Below are 22,400 nucleotides of genomic sequence, written 5' to 3' on the forward strand. Positions count from 1 at the left end.
TGACGAATATGACTTGGTATCACTAAATACCGTACATGGCCGTACGAGATATGTGCGCGTTTATGACTTTCGCAGTTTTGAGACCTACGAAATTTTGAAGCATGATTCTTCTTCTTGGCTTTGTTGTCTTCTGCTACCTTAAATGAAAGAGAAAAATCCGAATTTAAAATAATGATATTTAAAACATATTTTTTTCACCTTGTGAAACTTACTGTTTTACTTAAAATAAAGGCTCATGAATTCCTTTCATTGTTATGTTCAATAAGTGAAGATGAAACCCATTAACCCAGAACCAAAATTATATCATTATACCTACTATTAATATCAAAATAATGCAATGCATATTTCACAAGAAAACAAAAAACATTTAAATATCTTGGTTTGCCATTTTTTTATAAAACAACATCAGTTCTTTAATTTTATAAATCTATATTATTTCCATGAAAGGTCCAAATGGATTATAATTATTCTCTGTATATTAATTAACATTATACCATCTGTTTAAACTACACTCATCATTCTATGTTTCTTTGTAAATATAGCTTTTATGATAGACTGAAGAAGCTTTATCTGGTCAGCCCCTTGTCTGCATTTAGTCTTTCCCTTGTCTTACTATGGTCTTACCTTTGTCTTACCCTAGTGCACTACGAAGTGCACTGATGGTGAACTGATAGTGAACAAGAAGTTCACTTACTGTCTAGTACAGGACATGTACAAGGATGCCATAGGACAAGAAACTATTATATCTGATATCTCTGAAGGGATCTGTTGCGTCTTTGGCCTCGCAAGCTATAAATGGTGGCAGCGGTAGGATGACGATAATTGCCGGATCGGAGTTGCCTTGCCCATGAGTTTCCCAGGCCAAGACTCGGGTCGAGCCTTCTCGGAGGGGAAAGTAATGTAACGTTGCTCTGTAGGTAGAAGTGCGTTCATAAAACGTCCATGTACTAAGTCTTGATAATATGCAAATTGGCATAACCAGTTCTCCGCATGGAGGTTCAAAGCCTAAGTATATGAAACCAGTTGACCCCTTCAGAGTTGAATATACCTTTCTCTGAAGGGATCTGTTGCGTCTCTGGCCTCGCACGTTACACATATGCACCAGTCAATTGTAACCACCACGACCCCCCCCCCAAGGTACCGGGGATAGCCGGGGAAATGGGCCGTGTTTTTACCTTCCCGGTGGCCCCGCAGTGCCGGGTGAATGCGGTGGTTTTGTATTAGCGCCAAATATAGCGGGGAATGCGCCTTACTTAGGGTCCCTGGGGTGCGGGGATATTTAGCGGGGATTTTACCATCAGTTCGTCCCCGCAGAGTGGGGGTTTTACCCGGGCTTGGCCGGACCGAAAGTCAAATTTCCCGGACCTGGAGGGACCGTGGTAACAATTGACTGGTGCATTAAATAATATCTTTTCCAGTAATTTCGGTATAAAGGAGTAAAATAATTATAATTCTATTTTTTTCTCTTTTTAAATACATTATGGAAAAAAGGTAAAAATAGCAATGGGCGAATCCGAAGTGTGGCAAATTGTAAGGAGTATTAAAACTTAGATAATTTAAATGTTTTCAGATGCGATACTCGGAAAATTATTTCCATTTGGGGCCCAAATATGAGCGAGTCCCTGTTCTGAGGCTGTACATAGCATAAAGCACAATATTTATTTCTTAAAATGCATAATATTTATACTATGATAACCTTATTATTATTGTTTTAACATGTTGTGACGACATACGACTTTAGTGTTATGGTTAAGCAGTGTCAATAACAGGAACAGAACAGAACAGAACAGAAGTTTATTTCGACTTATGCAACAAAGCATCTCGTCAAACAAATATATACAATTATAGAAAATATTTATGCGTGTGATCATCGTTACAAGGTAGCCAATATCAGTAACAATACAAGATAGCTCAAGAAATATGGAGATTGTTCACGTATAACAATATTGATAATAATAGATATAAGAAGCTGTTTATCTGGTTATTTAGATACAGTATGGAAATGCAGATGATTAGTGGTCACGACAGTGATTGTACGGTTACGACTTCAAAAACAATATCATTGATAAATAGGTTTCTTCTATTATTTGCCTGTACCAAAAAATTACACAAATTTACAATAGTTGTTTTGTTATTACTACTAACTAGTTGAGTAAATTTAAACATGCTGGGTTTTACATAAAAATACTTTTTAATAAAAACTGTACGTAGGCCATCGAAACAATTACATTTTATAACAAAATGAAAATAATCCTCAATTTCCTGTGTATGGCATAATAAACATAATCTTTCATTTCTTGGCAGTCTGTTTTGTACCTGCCAGTTTCAATACGTAACCTGTGAGCTGATACACGTGATTGAGTGAGGTATTTTCTATTAGTTTTGTTAAATAGTAAATTAAGATATTCAGCTATACCAAACGTACTGTGCAGATGCAAATTTGTATAGAATATTAAGTTTCGCACTGTTTGCAATATCAGCACGCCACTTTTGTAGAAAACTATCGATTAAACGTTGTTTAAAAACTTGAGCAAAGAGTTTGACAGGACGCGTGGCTATTCCAATTATCTGGGAGTAGTATTGTTCAAGTCAAGTAAATTTTATTCACAAAGTCGGATTGTGTAACAGGACAACATAAGCTCTAAAGAGCCTTTAGGACCAACTTATACATATTAAGCAATTTTCATAATACATAGTTATAATATAAGCACTTAGTTATATTATTAGCACATTATATATATATAATGAATGAATAATAGGATATTGCAAATACAAGCAAACTAGCTGGCAACTTCAACAACAATTCGTGCATAGCACTTCATAGCACTAACATATTCATGACAAAAGTAATACAAGCAACTGAATAAAGCATATTAATAAAGTTGGTGTGTTTACAAGCAAACTACTAGTATCTGGCAACTTCAATTACAGTTCATGCATAGCCCTACGAAGCAGTTAACATACATGTATTCATGACAAGAGATAATACAGGCAGCAGAAAAGCATGTTAATCAAGCAACAACACCACCAGGATAATAAAGATGAAGCAATTAAGTGAGTACAATCTGCCTAGCAACAAAAACACAATTCATGCATAACACAAACAGTTCCTAAGCATGAGTATGCACCCCCTGTGGAAACATCCCCTAATTTATGTCGTGTCACATGCTGGACATGAGCATTTTTCACCATTCCATCTTTTTATATGCGATTTAAACTGATCGAATGATGATATTTGCCTAAAAAGAGTCCGGTAGGAAAGTTCCACAGAGCTGCAGCTCAATACTTTAGGGATTTTTTACCATACATAATTGTACCTTTCTGTTCTTGGTTGGGGTATTTCAACTGTGTTTGTATATCTAAAATTGAAATTGGAATTTTTTATGTTTAATAAGATCATGTAAAAATTCCGGAATCATCTTATTTAGTATTTTGAAGGGTTTTAGTGCAATTGATCGAATGCGCCTGATTTTTGAAGAGGCTAGCGCTAGACCTGATTTGAGTAGTACATTGTAGTTTCTCGTATTTATAGCTACTGTCATAATCTTCATATATGCATCTTAGAGCTCTCTCTTGGATTTGTTCAACTTTCTTAGAATTTCTTTCACCTGTGAAGTGCCATGTTAGTGGACAGTTATTACAATTTGACATAATAAAGGAATGGTATATTGTTAATCTGCCAAAGTCTGTTCAAATATTTACTTATTCTTTTTAGGACATTCAATTGCCTTGATGCTTTTCTACATAAACTAGTGACATGAGATTTGAAGTTTAGTAAAAAAAAACTATCTAAATTTACACCTAGGAGTTTAACTTCGTCTTCACACTCTATGCAGATATCATGGAATTAAACTTAACGTTTTGTTGATTTGTTGACCTGGGCTACTGCCTGGAACTTTTCAGGATTGGCTTTCATTTGATTTTTTGAGAACCAGTCTACTAGGGAAATACTGTCATTTTCGACAGTTTCAACCAAGTCACTTATTGAATTACTGGCTTAAGATAGAGTGATATCGTTATTAGTCCCAGTAATTATATAGATAAAGAAAGGCTTCTAAGCACCTTTTTTTCACCACGGCGTTATCTGTACGATAAAGTACGGTAATTATGTTACTAGACTCACCCCGACACAGAAATTGATGACGTAGTACGCTTAAGGAAATCCAGAAACATGGCCGAGTTCAGGGTGACAACAGATCGAGATGGTTCGCGATCTTTTAACGGTAAATTCTTTCTCTTACATATTTACCACCGACTTAGTGGTTCATGTAGGCGTTATTACTTGGTACATATAACTTTGAAGGGACTTAATAAGCCGTACGATAATAAATTATGTCTCATTACATATATGGATACTGTATATTTTTTGTTTCGTTTTGAAGTACGTGACATGTCGCAATGCATGTGTAACTTACTATAATTTTAAACCGTTTTGAATGATTTGTCCTATTTAGTTCCAATGTTAGTCCAAATAATTGTACGTTTTTTACTATTATTGATATTTTATTATTATTGATATGGCAAATGTACCAAAAGTGCACCCCAAAAGTGGATAGTTGTTCCGATCGGGATTCCGGGTTAAAGCATATTGCGTCCATAAAATATCATAAAAACAAGAAATATTAATAGATAATGTTTTTTATATAAGTTCCCTACACAAAAAAATAAATATCCAACAAATAATTATGAGTTTGATGGGGTTTTCTTTATTTCATTATCTCAAAACATAACGCAAGGCTGTAGTTCACAATTTTACAATAAACGGAGCACTATGGTCATGGCCAAGTTGTTACTATTGTATTAATGAGGTCTATCACGAAGCTTGTCGGAGGTGGCCGAGTAATTACGATTTGGTAGAGTTGTTCCGCTTGGCATAATTGTTTTCTGTGTCAGTCAAGTTTCGTTTTATTGGAAAGGTAGATCGTTTAATGCTTGTTTTGTGCAAAACAGCTTTGTACTTACATGGTAAAGTATGAATATAAACCTTTATTATCCATTTCAAACATAAAATACTTCACTTAATACAATTTCAATATTTTTAAAACCCACCCAGTTTTTGCACAAACCTGTTTAGACGTGAGGGATTGAAAGACTCCTGTATAGCACGTCTATTATTTTAGAATAGTTCCAATGTATGATATTTCAGACCATGATGACAGATGGACCCGCGGAGGTGGATCTGGGAGGTATCGCGGGCGAGGTGGAAACTTTAACAGGAGGCCAAGACGTAAGCGCAGTGCAAGTTAAAATGAATTGTCACAGAAATTGACAGATCATACAGAATAAGGACTTTTTTCTGCTTATTACATGCTTGCATTATCAAAAATGATATGAGTAAACATTCTTTTGACATACAATTATTTAGATTTTGTTGGTTTAATGTGAGTTTTTTATTTGTAGATCAATAATGGTAAACGCTCTTCTATGATCTTGACTATGTAATTATCATTTAGTATCAACCAATACAGCAATAGACAGTTGCTTGATTAAGCCATTATACCCGGTAATTATTTATACACTAATAGTTCCTTTATTTATATATAGCAAAAAGTTTGCTTATAAATATGTTGAGGTATTGATGAAGATTACATTAAAAACTAATATGCATTCTTTAAAATGTATCTAATGATAAAAGTGAGTAATATTTTTAATAATGATAATTTTTTTATTCATGTAACCATGGACCTATAAACCATGGATTGGCAACTCTCATCTGTGTTAATGCGATAATCTCAAACTCACGCGTGCAGCGGGATTTCATTCCGAGATCTTACCGTGTGGTCATTTTCAAGACGTCCGACATCGGCCGAATATATACATGTAGGAAAACATTAATTAAAATTGACTTAAATGCGTGGTACTTTTATTTGAGTTGATAATAGTCCAATGGAATCTGATTAAAATCACAGTTATTAATTATAATTAAATCTATAACGAACAAGGCATTATTAGAAGAGTTGGCGGTAATAACCGAAGATCGCCGTTAATCACCGATCGGAGATTCGGCGGAATTTTTCGATATTTGCCGAGCGCGCGCTAAGGATTGTGGGTAAATTATTATTTCTTATCGTTTCACCTATATGGGGCAGTTGCCAATCCATGCTTTATAGGTCCGTGATGTAACTTAGAGATGGAAAATGATGCTGTTAGATGATATGAGTACAGTACAGTATGTTTCATCCCTTTTTCATACAGGAGGTGGTGGATATGGTTACGGAGGGTCAAGTTATAACCGGGGTCGTGGAGGTTACAGTGGGGGTCGTGGACGTGGAGGGGACAGAGATGGACCAGGGCCGCGAAGCCGGCTGGATGATGATGGAGATGAAACAATGGGCAACAGTGAGACCAAGGACATTGCCAGATAGTATGTAACTATGTATATTAGATAGTGATGATCCGATGATCGATTATAATCAAAAATTGATTTGTTGGACCTGAAATTGGCGACAATCGATTTTATTTGGTCATAATCGATCATCGATTCAACCTGCAAGTTGTTTTTGTTCTTTCCTCTCATTATTTGCGTTTGGTTAATTTTTGCCAATTTTCTCCTTTGAGTTTGTTATTCATTCGGGATTGTACAGTTGTTATGGTTAATAATATGGCGGAAAGCAACAACAACACTAAATAACTTCAAACATAAGCATAACATAAGCATAGTTACGATATTGTCAGAAACTGAATGTACTATGGATAATCGGTTACTTGAGTGGAAATGATTCTCAACACTAATATTAGATATTGTAGGGACAATATTCTTGTTTGAATAATCTTCTCTAAAGTCAGTGCACATGTTCACTCATATTTCATACATTAGTTTATATGAGTACTTCATTATATGTTGTTAATAAATATTATTGAATTCTTTTAAAAGCAATTTATGTTCCATGATCAAGAGCACTGTTTTGCTCATTTGAAAAAAAGGATTCCCTTTGAAACAATAAAATAGTTAGTCCATGCTGTAAGTGTCTAACAAGAAGTTATTTGTTTAGCAATCCATATGGAAGATCATCTAGAGGCAACTTCAGAGGCAATAGCAAATACAGAAGTGACAACAGAAATAGGCCTACACAAATAGGTAACATTAATTGATTCATGTATGTTTCTCTCATTCTGTCGAGATACTGCCTTAACTATAGTTTAAAACATTCTGGCACGATTATTTTTTTCTCATGATTTTTTAAGGACTAATCATGGTTATTTTTCCATCAAAAAGCTCAGGCAGTTTAAATATTTTGCTAGTAAAACCACTGACTCCAAGTTTATAACATTTGAGCATTTTATACAAAGACTTAATATGTTCCTCTCCACTTGATACAGGTGGCGATGCGGGCATATTCAAGAGACTGGGGTTGCCACTAGATAGGAAAACGATGGGTGATTCGGATTGGTACAAAGTCACAGTATGTTTCTACTTCTAAGAATTTTATTTATTTTAGCGGGACAATTGTCTTGTATTATGCCTCTCATTCAAAAGGATAATATTTATTTTGTAATTTTAAAAACAAAATTCAAAAAGGCAAATAAAATTGTGTGGCTAGGGTTACATCTTGTCCAAAGACAGATAGGGTAAGCAGGCTTTTTTCAATTTGACTTTATGTTAGAACTATTTTCAAAACAAATATTAAACAAATATTGTCTTTATTAATTATTCCCAACATTCAATCTTTTTGTTTGATATTTCGAGTATATTAACTTGTCAATATAATAACTTAAATTTTGTCTTTATACAGATTCCTTGGGGAAAGAAAACTGAGAAGGATTTTATTCTCAAGAGCATCAATGATCATATAGATGTGCCGTTTGTTCCAACATATGTAAGTTTCTTGTTTTGTGGCATTAACAATAAACAACTTACACTAGAACTAGGTATACTGTATTTATATGATGTCAAACCTGAGGCAGGTCTTAAATGATACCAGAAAAAAACAATTTCAGAAGAAAAAAGGAAAAATTCTGAAGTGTATCAGGTTTAAGCGTTACATTTCATTTAGCTATTAAATAATTTAAATTAATTTGATTTTGTAAAACAAAATAACCTTAATGCGATTAACCTAAATGCAATTATCTTGATATTCATTGCTTTGAATTAAGGCTTGAAAACTTAAAAGTAGAATGTAACACACCTTATGACGGACACTTAAGGAATGGTGTGCTGAGATTGATTCAGATTGCTTGAGAAGTTTTGTTTTATTTGCGCTGATGCATATATTGATAATTTCTTTGTAGTTTCACTATGAGGATAAGAATGCAGTGTTCTACGTGAATGACAGCCGGGCTGCAGAGGGATTAAAGTCAACTACAAAGAGAGTCACTATGCCAAATGGCTACAAGGTATGCCATATGGTTTTCTTGTTTTGCCTATGAAGTGTGGCAGACACAAATGGATTTTTTTTCTGGCATCATTGTTTTCTGCATTCTCACCACACTTTGGTCTCCAATCTATAATTTTGGATCAATTTGGCGACTAGTCTTCAAACTTGGTATGCACATAGGTCATGGTCAGTAGATGACTGGTTCAAGTCATGGTGACCTTTACTAGAAAAATGATGGGCACCCCTGATAGGCAACACATAATCTGCAGCATTTTAGTTTTTGTTACTACACGATCATAGAATTGATAGTGTGTAAAGTTTGCTTCATATAAATAAAAAGATAAAATATTTCTTCCATTGTTCAGAAAGAGGTTGTTGTTGAAACTCTTATTCAGTTGGGTTTCAGCAATTACGAGCAGATATGAAAGTTTATCATTAAGGATTTTACGAATTTCATGGAATTTGTACTGTATGCTGTTAATATTTAGGTAGCTTAAGAAGAATGATCTTTTACACCTGTATTTAAATTTTATGGATTTTAAGATTGATAATAAATTTGATGAATATTGATTATTGATGATCATAATTGATTATTGGCGACATTAAGCGCCCATCTATGCTTATTCTATTTTATTTGATGTTCACGCCATCAGTACCAAAAAGGTTTATTCTTACTCAAAGAATAGAAGTTGCTGTGAATGTTGCAAAGAATATTCACCGTTATGAAAAATGTATGTCTTACTATAGCAATTGGTATGAAGAAATTAGATTTAAATTTCAATGCTGACAATTTCCTTCTTCCAGATGACAATTTTAGTCAAGCCCAGTCAACCACCTAACATTCCGATGGGAAAAGAAGAGATTGATAAACTGAAGGTAAGTCGTGATAGCAAAAAAACAAGTTGTGTTGAGCTGCAACAATATTCTGGTATTCAAATAAATACAGGTTTACTGATTATACTGAAGATATTGACCTACAATTCACTTTATTTCGTACCAGTATATTTACAATTTTTGAAGATACAAAAATATTTAGAAAATGCCTAAATCTAAACATGGAGGATAATATCATCAATTGTAAAACATTTTTGTCTCATGGTTTATGTAAAAATTATGTGTTTAAATCAAGATTCCTGCTGTCAGCTTGTGTCATATTTGTTTGAAGTTCACAATGCATTGTGGTTTATTGAATTTTATAACACACCAGTGTTACATTATCTTGGCCTCTGAAAAGGACACTAGTTTTGGTTTCTACCCAAGAAACAGAAACAGAATTGATTCATATCACCGAGTATCTGCAAGGTTCGCATGATCTGTCTGACCTGCCAGGCAAGTCTGGTAATATTTGGTAAAAAATGGTAGATAATTTGCCAAACTTAAGTAGTCAAAGAACAAAATCATTCTAGTTAAATAAGAAATTTTTTCTGGTAAAAGATATTTGAGACATCTGAACTGTCATCACAGTTTTAGATCAGTAGGTATGAAGAAAACTAATCTTTAACTTAAGAGTGAATGGCTTCATTCTGTCTTCAGGTGTGTATGAGTAACCGCTACGACCCGGCCACAAAGGCGTTAAACCTGAGTTGTCTCCATACGGACCAAGAGTTGGCACAGAGCAACCTGTTCATGTGCCTTGCCCGACCACAGGTCATGTCCAATGTGGTGAAAGTCATCAAAGAAAACATTCCCGAGGTAAACGGCTCTTTTCTAGCTTCTCTGTTTGTGTTGTTTTTGTCAAAGAGGTTGAATTATATTTATCAGGGATGTGATTTGTCTGCGGATTCGCGGAATTCCGCGGATCTTATGATGGCCCCAGAGACCCCCCCCCCCCCCCCCCCCAAAAAAAAAATAAATAAAAATAAAATAAAAAATACCTAAAAAAATTATTTGGTTGCTTTCAGTTGTTTTATTTAATATTCCAGTTTGCTACAAATTTAAAGTCAGGAGAGCCCTCAAAAGAGCTTCTAAAAAGTCATTTTTTCTTCTACAGCAGTGCGCTTTTGACCCAAAAAGCGCCCATAAACCCATGGCCAAAACAGTTTCAGCCCTCCGGCCCTGCCAGGTCAATCACATCCCTGTTTATGCAAAATCTAGTATAGTCTTAAGGTTTTAGCTATTAAATGAATTATATTATGATACTGCGCCCTGTCCATTTTTGGTAGCACCCTTCTTTCCTAATGGATTCCAGCATGTGCATCCTTCAGTCATCTTTGATTTGAATACCTTTGCTACTTTAAGATTGTTTTATCTTTGAAGAATATCTATGTATTGTCACAGTCCTGGTGTTACTTGTGGTGGCAGAGTCATGCAGAATATTTAACCTTGGCTGTAGCTAAAGAATCGTTATCGATATTCATGTGAAACTTGGATCATATTTTACCAGGCACAATATGCATATTTTTTTCAAGGAGGGCCCATTCCTTAGGCTTGAATGTGTTGTGCTATGCACCTAGATGGACAATGAGCATATCTATAAAGATATGTATTTAAACACTGTGGTATATGTTTCCAGCAGTTAGGTTGGAACATGAAAAAAATCTATGAACTTTTTTGTTCTGTGATGTGACAAACTTTTGTTCTGTTCCAGTTGGTACAGCTAGATGTGAGCAACAACAAGCTCCAGAGTCTGGAGCACCTGGGCGGTCTTGTCCCTAGCACGCCCGACATGAAAGTGCTTAACCTGGCTAACAACAAGGTACGTCAAAGAAAGGGTTGATGTTAGGGAATAGGGAGTTACCATGATTGGTAAGATACAACAAGCAAGAGAATATTGGTAATGGAGTTTGTTATAAATTTATCTTCATTTGGAGAAAACACGATGATATGCATCACTCGCTCGTCATTTATGATGATTAATTTTAAACTATCATTTGTCATTGTTAACTTGTTGTTAATTTCACCCAATGTTTGCAGATAAACATGTTGGAGGAGTTACGTAAAGTACAGAAGTGGAAGATAGACTGGTTGACTCTGGACGGCAATCCTCTCTGTGATAAGTTCAATGATCACACTGCGTATGTCAGGTAATCGGCAAGGAGAAACCAGTCCGGTAAGGTCAGGTTATGTGGAGGGGTTTAAGGTAGAAGGGGAAGGGGCAGGAAGGGTTTGATTCATGATCGTTTGTCATCAACTGAATTGAGCTAAGTAATCAACTGAATTGAGCTTAGTAATGTTCAGAATTGCTATAATCTGCCACAATTTAAAATAGAACAAGAGATAAAATAAATGATTGTGTTTTTGGTTTTGTATTCTCATTCAGTGTAGGTTTAAACTCATGCAAAGTCATGCACTATAAGTCAAAGATAGTATTAGCCTGATAGCCTGAGAACATAAATGACTCTTTAGTTATTTGTTTATAATGAATCTTTAACTAAAGCTAGGAGTCTGATCATCAGTCAAATTTCCTTTTCCTGGATCAGAACAGACTGGTTTTAATATATTTTATAGTAGCAATTGTAACATCTGCCATCAAAGTTTCTGTTCATTTAAAGGAAGAAGAAAAACAGTAGAAAAACCTTATTATAACACCAGATATTGTCACTGTTATAGACTACCTTATTACATTAAGAAAATAATGTATAACCTAACTACAAATAGAAAATAATGAATAATTATATTTAAAGCACTCTCTTCATCTAGGTATGTAAAACACCAGTAGCAGGCATGTTTTGATACAAAATGGCTCCAACTAGCGACCGGGTTGCTGCCCAAAGAAGATAAGTGCAAGTGTGTCACCAATGACGGGTCAAGGCGAGCCAAAAAGGCCGTCGGCCTAAACAGGGGCAGCTTAGCACATTGAGAGCAAAAAACACCAAGCCAGTTACATGGCACCCAACATCAGATTGGGGAAAATAGGTTGATGGCTTGGTGTAGTAGATGTGGTCAGATGCTCCAATGTTACACAGACTGAGGGCAACTCAGTACTGGTTGGCAGCCCAGGAAATGTTTGCTTCTTAGATGTTGTCAGTGTTAAACATTATCTTCTGGCTGTTGAGTCGTAAAAGGGCACAAAGTACTGGTGTATACTAAACCCAGGAAATGTCTGAAAAAAGGTTCTGAAACACATTGGTCACTAGATTGGTAGCCAATTATCATGGCATTTAGTACTGGTACATCCCAGGAAAGATTTAGATCCATCCAATGCCAAAAACATGAAAGCAACTGGGTGTGTTTACAATACAGCAAGATGATATATCTAATTCATTGGATAAACTCATGAATATCGTAGTGTGCTTGTAATTAATATAATAGTTATTGAGAAAAATCCAGTATTTAAAAGTATCATAACTTTGTTTCGACATGAAATAGTGAAGTGCCATGTAAAGTCTGCTGTCTAACAGAATAACAAGAAATATGCCATGAAAAAAAACTTGTGTCTTACTCCGAAAAACACAGTAGCTGTCATTTTGAAAGGATTTTTGTTAATAAAGAAAAATGATGGCAGATAGTATTGAAGATGCAAAAAGGTTCATAAGCATATCTTTGATAATCATCCACAAATACAAACAACTGGTCCATGGAAAAGGAATTGGCAAGATTATAATTGATCTTTAATTGAATTAAGATACTTAAACACAAGATCTATTAACATACTTAAAAACAAGATCTTTATTTATTCTTATTGTCGTATCTAGCTCAAATCTTAATATCAAGATTGTAAAGACTGCTTGATCATTTGTTATCATTTGCTTGTTGACTTTAACCACAACTGCTACTGAGCAGTTTCAGACTTGTTTATTTTATGTTTCAGTGGTGTTAGGCGACTATTTCCTAAAGTTTTAAAATTGGTAAGACTAGATGTTACATTGGTTACAAGATGGAAATGAATCTGTTAAGGAGCTATTACATTCAAGCAGCACTTTACAGCAATTTTGCTCATAGCATTATGTTTGAAATGTAATGCTTTTGAAGACATAAAATAATTATTTTATTAAAGGTTTGCAGCTTATAAACTTTTCCTAATCGTGTTTCATAAATGTTTGTATTAAATGACAACTCTTTTGAAATCCTATATATATATTCTTTGCACAAAATTGAAAGTTTAAAGTTAAATCAGACACAACATTAAAAAAAACAGATTTAATGATGCGAAAAATTACAACAAGCTAGTTTAAATATAAACATCCTACAAGTCGATGTTCTAGACATTTTCATCTGATTTTAACAATAAAAACAGGACAGGTTTGGAATGGTCTAATTACAGGACACAACTGATCTTCCCCCACCCATCACGTTTGACATTGAAGCAAGAACGGACCTGCCCAAGTCTAAGGTGGGTAAAACAAAAGATAGTATATGTCTTTAAGTATATAAAAGTGTGTATAGCTCAAAAATGCCGAAGTCTAAGATGCATACACCAGAGTTAATTTTCGTTGTACAAGTATATATATAGCTATAACTTTGGTGTTTTAATGTGACTTGTCAGTAATGGTTTTTAAGTCAAATATGTAAATTTGATAACTAAGCAGCATATCAATAGTGAAGATAAGACCCTCTGACTTCCCGATCATTAATGCTAACAGATGTTTTAATTTTAAAGTCAAAACAGTAACTGGAGACAGGTTATATTGGTGATCCAGTCTTAGAAATTGGCCTTTTGGACGAACAAGCCACAACCCTTTAACTATTTTGCATGCTATCAAATTTTGTCTACAAGCCCTGCTTTATAAAATCGAGACTTCAAGCAAGCCTGAAAAGCTTTTTACCTGTGCAAGGCTTGTGGGCTTGTGCTAATTTCTATCATTGGTTATTTATTGTAGTTCTATGATCTCCATCAGAGAGTTTTTGATGGATTTTCTGTTTTGTTCTTTTACAGGACAGTTACTTTCCAAATGACACAGTCAAAAATGGTGTAGTGAAGTTCCTAAAAGATTATTTCCTGGTCTACGACTCTGATGATCGAACAGGATTGGCGGGAGCGTACCATGAGACAGCCATGTTTTCACTGTCCACATCTTATAACCCAACTGTTCAAAACAAGTATGTGGAATTTATGTGTTTAATCAAGTTCATGTAATAAATTTTGCTAATTGAATTAAGTCACTTTGAGGAGTCGTGGCCTGTATATTTAGTTTTCCAAATTTTATTATGTTTATTTGCTGATTTTATAGTCCAATAAAAGCAGTAGGATGTTTTTAGGTTATCTTATGGAAAATGTTTGTTTTGAATTGAATTAATCATACAGTGTATTGATTTGATAATGAAATACTCTGTTGATTATTATATTGTACTTGTTGAAAAGTTTATTCGATGACAGGTATTTTTAAATTAGTAAAAACTTACATATGTGTTTCTTGTGAGGGGGCAAATGAATTTAAAGCAACTATGGGTAATACAGAAAACTTTTTTAATGTCAAACCTCATTTAACCCTTTGCATGCTGGGTAAATTGTCGTCTGCTCAAAACTGTCGTCTGGTTTATTCTAAATTTCTTTCAATTTACTTAAAACTTTGGGGATATATTGACTGAGTGGCAAACAGCTTGGAACCTGACCAGGCGCTGAGTTACTCGGCGTCTGGTCTGGTTCCAAGCTGTTTGCAAAGCCTTTAAAATCACCATCAGCAGCCTAAGCGTTAAAGCTGATTTGTATGTGTTGATCATTTATTTTTCAGACAGACGTCATTGTCAACCTATATTGATGAAACAAGGAATTTGCTCAGAGTCTACAAAGATACATGTAAGCCAAATACTTGATCATTGTATATTACAGGAAATTGTTCGTCTTTGTTTTGATACCAAATTGAAATACAATGTTTCTTTCTCAAATTTAAATGATGGTAACTTGGTTTACATTTCTTGATAAAGGGCTAGCTATTTTATTTTGACATTTAACCCACATTAAAAAGTTAATTTAATGTGAAAAGGTTGAAATAAAAACAGGAATCTTATCTTCTAGAATCGCTTTATTTTTCCTCTCTAGGGTTGGTAGTATGTTTAAATGGTTAGGCCAGAATGGTTATAGAAGGTGATTCTTTTCCAATTAAAACTGTGCCTCTGGTATTGAGATAATTTACTTATAGTTTTGGAACGCAGTTAAGGAGGTGGAAGCTTTTTATCACATTTGTTTTTGAAAAAAAGTGTAGTTAATGTCATAGTCTTTTTATCATTGCCACATTCAGCACGGTAATGCAAAAGCTTTGGCCAAAACTTTCTTTAAGATATTCTTATGAAATTTTGTACATATCTTACTGGTGGCCCATAACTCAAACAAACTTTTGTAGCCACTGTAAATCATTGACATACATGTACATATTTTGCTTGTAATATCTGAATTACCTAATATCATTATCTTTTCCGTAACAGCACGGAAATTCAAGACATTAAAGAACGGCAACAAGATTGTGGCTCAGCTCTGCCTGTTACCAAAGACACAACATGATCCAAACTCCTTCGTCGTAGACTGCAACTTCGCAACGGTAACTATATTTTGAAAAAATATTAACTGAATTGCAAGATTGATCATGTATTTGTTAAAACATCTTTTTAGCTTGATTTTCAACACAACTATAACCTGATACAAATCTCACAGAAGTGAATTATATCGGAAGAAAACTGGGGACCGTTCCATTGAAGAGCCTTAGTCACAACCTCAAAAATCTGAAAAAACATTAAAGATGGCAACTACTAGATTTTGTTGATAATCTCAACTTTGTGTTTGAAAATAATCTAATACTGGCTCAAGTTCAATTAAAAAAAAATATTGCAGCGTAAAGATAATATAATAGAAAGATTATAAGTATCTTCCATGGCCGAGAGTGTAAGATTCATTCCGACCCGAGCGTAGGGTGTTTTGCGGAAACGAGGTTTACCGAGTTTTCGCAAAACTTCCTGCGCGAGGGTCAGGATGAAACTATCTTACACGAGCGGCTATGGTAGATGCTTTTTCTCCCACCTCAGTTAAACAAAATTAATTAAAAATGTATTTTTTGCTGGAACTCTTTTGTGCTTAGTGAAAATAATTGCGTATGGATATGCGATAGCACGTGGTTGTCATGGATACGCGCGCAATGATCCAGTTAATGTTAATAGTCAAATCGGTCTTTTTAAATAGTTCTAAGGAAAATGAAGCATTATTTCTTGAATGGTGCTTGAAAACTGTTTTATGGGGACACTTGAAGCGAGAAATAATTAATTAGCGTTCTAAATATTACCATAAGACAAGACTTCCTTGATACTACTGACGACAGTCTTCAACAAGGTAGGTAATTATAATGTGGTGACCGTTAAAAAAGAAGTTCCATACGGGCATTTTATCTTCGCCCGTGGGCAAGATAAGAATATCTAGTCTGGTTAAATTATTGGATCTACTTATCTGAGGTGGGAGAAAATTTCAACTTGCAACTCAAATATTTAATGAAACGGGGTCCATTGTGAGAGACTAAATGCCAGTGTCCGTGGTGATTCGCAAACCCACAGCCTTTTGTGTTTAGTAGCTCTTTTTATTGATGTAAACTTTTCTACATACTTTTTTAAGCATATCTATCATAACCTTATGATCAAGGACAGATTGAGATTTAAGTTGTGTAAGCCATAAAATATATGTTCTTTGTAAATCAAGACGAGCATGAACATGTGTTTTATAGATTAAATTTATAATTCATTGCATTTGATGTCTTTATTTTTACAGGCTCAGATGATCAGTTTCAACATACAGGGAGTTTTTAAAGAAGGTAAGTGAAAACTTACACATACATGTTACATGTAAAAGATAGGTATAAAATCCGATAAAATGTTATCAGTGCCATTCAACTGATTTCAACTATGAGCTTGAATTATGATTTCTAATAAATCACAATGAGAATCTAACTAAACAATTATCAAGGTGAGAAGCTAGTCTGTGAATGTCAAGGCTGTTTGGGCTAATGTCAAGGCCCAATGGCCTAGGTGAGAAGCCAGTAGGCTAACGAATGGGCAACCCAAACAAAATCGATTCAATGCGTTGTCTGTGTTGAAATATATGGATGGCATATTTTTTTCCAGTGGACAAGAAGTCTGACAAGCCGCCGATGAGAGCCTTCAGCAGAACATTTGTAACAGTTGCTAGTGGAAGCGGGTATGTCAGTTTAGCTGGCTTACGTGTTCACAATTACGTTTAATAAATACATATGGGTAGCAAGTCAGAATACTCTTCTGGCTAATATTTTAGTTAAGTTGAGTTCCTTGGTTAAATGAGAATGAAATGGACACACGTTGTCATGCCTTTGTGTCGCTCTTTTACTTATAGTTACCTTAATTGCTATTTTTAGATGTAAAATTGAGAATATTTGAAATAGATTTGCTTGCTGATTACTAATATGGAAAATAAATGACCAAAAGTACATCATGTATAAAGTTATTTCAAATAAAATCGTACATCTTCTAAAAACTTTTTCGTTTGTATTATTTCGGTAAAACTTTTACATTTTCTTATTCTTCAAACAAAACCATATCAAATGATACTTAATTTATTCTGGGTTACTTGTCATTCAAAATTCAAATTCAAAATTGGTGTATTGGATTCGACAATCTCACATTTTTTTCTTGTAAATTATTTGGGAATTATTAATCTTTTCATGGCATCTAGATAAAATATCTGTATGAAACTGCTCTACCTTTCAGCATGGTTATAGTCAATGATGTCTTGACAGTGACCAACGCATCTCCGGACCAAATTCAGGTATCATGCCTAGTCGTCATCATTTTTTCCCCATACTTTAGAGACTCATCAATCATAATGCAAATTGTTTCCTTTTTGCTTCTTTAAAGAAATAAGCATTTTAGATTTAAGATGAAATGGTCATTTCTAAAATTGAAAATGTTTGCATTTTAGTGTACTGAATTAATATTTTTAATAAAATATAGACCCTGTTTTAAAATATTTTTCAAACATCCACTGTCATTCCTACTTTAACAATGTACACTTTTTGTCAGACTGCCTTCAAGAACCCGGCCCCCACCCCCTCCTCTAGCCCCATACCCCAGACATCGCCCACAGAACCATTTGCAGCCGCAGGGCTCACCGAGATACAGACACAGATGGTTGCCAGCTTCATGAATGACTCCAGAATGAACTCTGAGTGGTCGGCAAAGTAGGTTTTTGATTAGCTTATCTGTATTTCAAAAAGAAGTCAAGGTATTGTTATGGCTTAGGTGTTCATTTTAATTTATTTATGTTTTTATAGTGTTGTTGTGCCAATTAAAACAAATATATAATTTTTAAGATATTCGCATGAAACTCGGTACACGTGATGACAATGTGGCAGGTCCCATAACTCTAGGTAAAATGAATATTGAGTTATTCCATTTGGTTAACTGAGAAAAACAGATGAGCATTTACATCCCCTTGCATTGCTCTTGTCTACTTTCGTTTTTTGGGAACATTTTGAATTTCTATTTTTAAATGTTTAGCTTTGTTGTGGTTGATTTTGGTGGACATTCATTTTTTTGTTTGATAAACAAACATTCAACAAACAAATGTATATTAACGATTAAGTTATGAACACAAGTACTATGTAAGAATATGGAAGATAAGGTACATCATTTCTGAATTAAAACTAACAGTTGAGGGCAATAATAAGATGTTTTAAGGAGACGTTTCAGTAATAGTACATTTGTACATGTATTATGATGCTGTATTTTCTTTAAACTTTTTATCTTACAACCATTATGAAACAAGTAATAAACAACATTAGATGAATTACTCTTGCATGAGAGTGTGGTCTTATGCTATGGGTGGGATGAGGGATGTGTTTGGATTGGTGGAAACCTAGTTGTCTTGCTTGGTTACCCGAAACCAAACTCACAAAGGCGGGGAATTGAACCTTGGATGCCTTGGTGGGAAATAAATGCGCGAATCATTGCCCTAACCAGGCAACATCGACTTGTGTGTCTAGGATTAAACTTCAACTGTATGATTGAGCTACAACTGTATATTACTGTGTTTTCAGATGTTTGGTACAGAACAACTGGGAGTACGCGAAAGCTGGTCAGAACTTCCTAGAGCTCCAGGTATAGTAGTATAATACGATTGACTAGTCATCGTTTTATGTTAATCTTTATCTTCAGTTATAAGTAAATCTTTAAAAACGAATTCAGATATGAATAGAAAAACAAACAAGCCTAGTAACAGAGAAGAAAATGCACCCTTGGTTGGTTTTACAAGCTTGTCAAAAAATGAGGCCTTGGCTTGGCTATAACTCTAACTTGAAATGACTTGGAATCTCTATATCTCAAAAGGTGTTCAAGATTTTCACATTACATTCAGTGCACATGTTACCAGTTATAATACACACATGTATATATGAAAGGTGAATGACTCTTGCTTAAGTAAAAGTTGAGTGATGCCCCTTTACTGAAGGAAAAAAACCCAGACCAGCGTTGGCTTTCCCTCCCTGTCACTCTTACATTGTTTATTTAAACTATATATTTTCCACATGAAAGGGATCAAATCAATAGTAAAGTCTAGTTTTCAGATGTCAATAATTGATGATATTTATAAAAAAACAAACAAAAAAAATTCTTTTTTTTTCCAGCAAAAGGGCCTTATACCACCAGAAGCATTCAAAACGTAATCCTGGATGGAATCTATTTGATTGACTTCAAACGTACATGCAGCATACTGGATAGCTCTCTTAGTGACTGTTCATATTCATCAGAGGGGACAGATCTTTGAAGTTTATGAATACAAGATGGAAAAAATAGCTGAATAAATGTCAAATCATCACTGTGCACACACATTTTTAAAACTGACAGCATTACTGTTACATGTGTTTGGTTAGTGAAAGGTGCTGAAATTTCGTGAAATTCCCAAGAGGATCTGTAAAGAGCAGAAGTAGCTGCATTGTCTCCAGTGAGATCAGTATATTGTATCAAAGAGCTGTTGGAAAATCATTATGCTATATTTGATAATCAGCTGGTTTCCAGTGAGAACAGTACATAGTGTCAAAGAGCAGTAGGAAAATCATTTTGCTATATTTGATAATCAACTGGTTTCCAGTGAAAACGGTACAGAGTGTCAAAGAACAGTGGAAAAAAAGCTTTATATTATAATGTCTTTGATGTCGTGATATTACTGTGTTTAATTGGTTAACTAATATCTCATGAATTGCTGACAAATATTGTACTTGTATCAGTTCTGGTCATGTTAAGATGTACTGAAATATGTCTCCTGTTTTATGTAAATATGTCTCCTGTTTTATGTCGATGTCAATGTTTGTTTGTTAAATGTCGAGGGGCATAGATGATGCATGTTTTATTTAACTTTTTTACATGTGTTATGTATGAGAATTTTAATTGTAAATTTAATTGTAAATATTGTAAATATCTCATGATCGAAATAGACAAAATAATGATAGTAGTAATGATGACTTTTATCTCTGTCAATTTGTCAAGTTAGTCAAGTAAGCCAGGAGAAATCATGTGTTTTAATTGATATGTTTTGTTTAAACTGATGAGGTCAACAATAAAACTTGAATTAAAAAAAGAGTTATGTACCTTTGAAATTGAACTTTCTCCAGCCCTTTATGAGAGGTAATGGAGCTTTCCTCTTCCACAGCTTAAGAAGATTTATTCTGATACACGAGATACATGATTAGTATCAAGTTTACCATTGTCTTACTTAAAAGTTACATCACTTTTCGATATGGTCCACTATGTTGACTAGTGCAGACCACATGTGTGCTCCAACATTTCTGATTACGTATGTCCATTTCCCACTCATTGGCACTACAACGGAAGACGTACTGGAGCATAACAAAAGGTTGGGGCTCCAATGAGTGCCATGCTCAACTGTTACAGATCTAATACTACCACAGTGATAATTTATTCTATATGGTCCATTTTAGAAACTTTTAAACAATCCAAACAAAAACAGTGATATACAAATTAGTTATCAGATAATTATGCACGTACAAAGGTTATATTGCAAATTAATGAAACCCATTATGATACAATACCTAGCCTTACATAATATCGGTAGTTTTTCAGAATGGTAGTTTTTCAGAATGCGAATGTAAAAAAGACTCCTTTACAAAACGGTTACAAAACTACGTAAACAATATAAACACATACAATTACATGTATTCCAATTACTTGAAAGCATTTTGTGTCTCCAGAAATATGCCGGTAATGAAATCTTCACTGTGTTTCCAGAGAAGGATTAAGACATCATAGTATGATATAAACGAAAAAAAAAACGACAACAATACTTCACTGGTTCTGCGCATTTTTGCGGAAAATCAGTCTTCTATCTTTTGCGTGTAATGTTTTGTGATAAAACGTAACCGTAGGGCGTTTCAACTGCGTGAATACTAAATTTTACGCCTTATTTTCATATCAGCCCTCACAAGAGAGACGCCATTGCCAATCCAATGTTCCCAGGTTATGCCTTGACCTTGTTCGGTATTCCCAAATGCCCCGTTTAGATTAGCGTCATGGCATCTGTTGTACCACTAGCCACCTTTGTGTCTCTGAGCACAGTTAGCGCTACTGTTATCGATCCTTCGTAGAAAACTTCACCCCGTTATGGTGAGCCATGCCATCATTTGCATTTCCAGAGTAGCCGTCGACAAACAAAGTGTACTCACTTTGTGCATCACCCACCGAAAATACTTCGTAATTGGCGTAGCGCGTGTCTCCAGTGGTAGCCATCAGGTCATTTTTGAGTTCGTACCGGCCTTGTGAAGTGATCATAGAAATGTTTTGGTTTCCCAGCCAGAAGTTGTTTGCTAGGTCACCAAATCCCGTTTGATATTCGTTCCACGTCTTGTAGAAGTCAGTGTCCGAGACACGGCGCTGGATCACCGTCCACCCGCCACCATCAACGTCCATATCGCAGCTCACGTTAAACCCTGTCTGCATTGGACGGTTGGGATATATTGTGAAGATACCCGACTGTTTCCCGGCTCGTTGCAGTTCTGTACAGTCCTTTGGCTTTACGTCAGTTGAATGAGTTGACCCGCACGAGTCGTGTACGTTAAGCACAGCGTTATAGTTAACATTAGCGCCGGAGCTTGTCACCCAAAAGAACAGACCGATTGCTTGTATAAAGCTTCTTGCCCCCATCATGTCTCCAGACAGAATGTGCAACATTCGGAACTCCTCGGCCAT

At 34.9% G+C, this 22,400-nt stretch overlaps 2 protein-coding genes across 2 annotated transcripts; one reads left to right on the forward strand and one right to left on the reverse strand.

Annotated features, from left to right (window-relative positions):
• The first annotated feature begins 4,130 nt into the window (after positions 1–4,130).
• LOC128208251 (nuclear RNA export factor 1-like) lies at positions 4,131–20,769 on the forward strand. Its single transcript, XM_052911736.1, has 22 exons — positions 4,131–4,223; positions 5,147–5,227; positions 6,196–6,364; positions 6,993–7,078; positions 7,321–7,403; positions 7,734–7,817; positions 8,230–8,334; positions 9,120–9,191; positions 9,849–10,007; positions 10,903–11,010; positions 11,229–11,338; positions 13,066–13,102; positions 13,519–13,587; positions 14,131–14,294; positions 14,927–14,991; positions 15,618–15,730; positions 16,942–16,984; positions 17,295–17,367; positions 17,913–17,970; positions 18,225–18,382; positions 19,241–19,301; positions 19,826–20,769. The coding sequence occupies exons 1-22, from the start codon at positions 4,172–4,174 to the stop codon at positions 19,862–19,864; spliced, it is 1,989 nt and encodes a 662-aa protein (XP_052767696.1). The 5' UTR covers positions 4,131–4,171; the 3' UTR covers positions 19,865–20,769.
• A 518-nt stretch (positions 20,770–21,287) lies between these two features.
• Positions 21,288–22,400, reverse strand: LOC128208496 (fibrinogen-like protein A). Its single transcript, XM_052912059.1, has one exon. The coding sequence runs from the start codon at positions 22,398–22,400 to the stop codon at positions 21,783–21,785; it is 618 nt and encodes a 205-aa protein (XP_052768019.1). The 3' UTR covers positions 21,288–21,782.

The sequence above is a fragment of the Mya arenaria genome, chromosome 11 (assembly GCF_026914265.1).
Source record: "Mya arenaria isolate MELC-2E11 chromosome 11, ASM2691426v1".
Taxonomy (NCBI): Eukaryota; Metazoa; Mollusca; class Bivalvia; order Myida; family Myidae; genus Mya; species Mya arenaria.

What these genes read in the sequence shown, in the direction of transcription:
- LOC128208251 (XM_052911736.1), top strand. Translation starts at nt 4,172, where the DNA reads ATGGCCGAGTTCAGGGTGACAACAGATCGAGATGGTTCGCGATCTTTT. An exon ending in TCAAAGAAAACATTCCCGAG is followed by an intron (nt 10,008 to 10,902) that starts GTAAACGGCTCT and finishes GTTCTGTTCCAG; the next exon opens with TTGGTACAGCTAGATGTGAG. An exon ending in TAGACTGCAACTTCGCAACG is followed by an intron (nt 15,731 to 16,941) that starts GTAACTATATTT and finishes TTATTTTTACAG; the next exon opens with GCTCAGATGATCAGTTTCAA.
- LOC128208496 (XM_052912059.1), bottom strand. Translation starts at nt 22,400, where the DNA reads ATGGCCGAGGAGTTCCGAATGTTGCACATTCTGTCTGGAGACATGATG.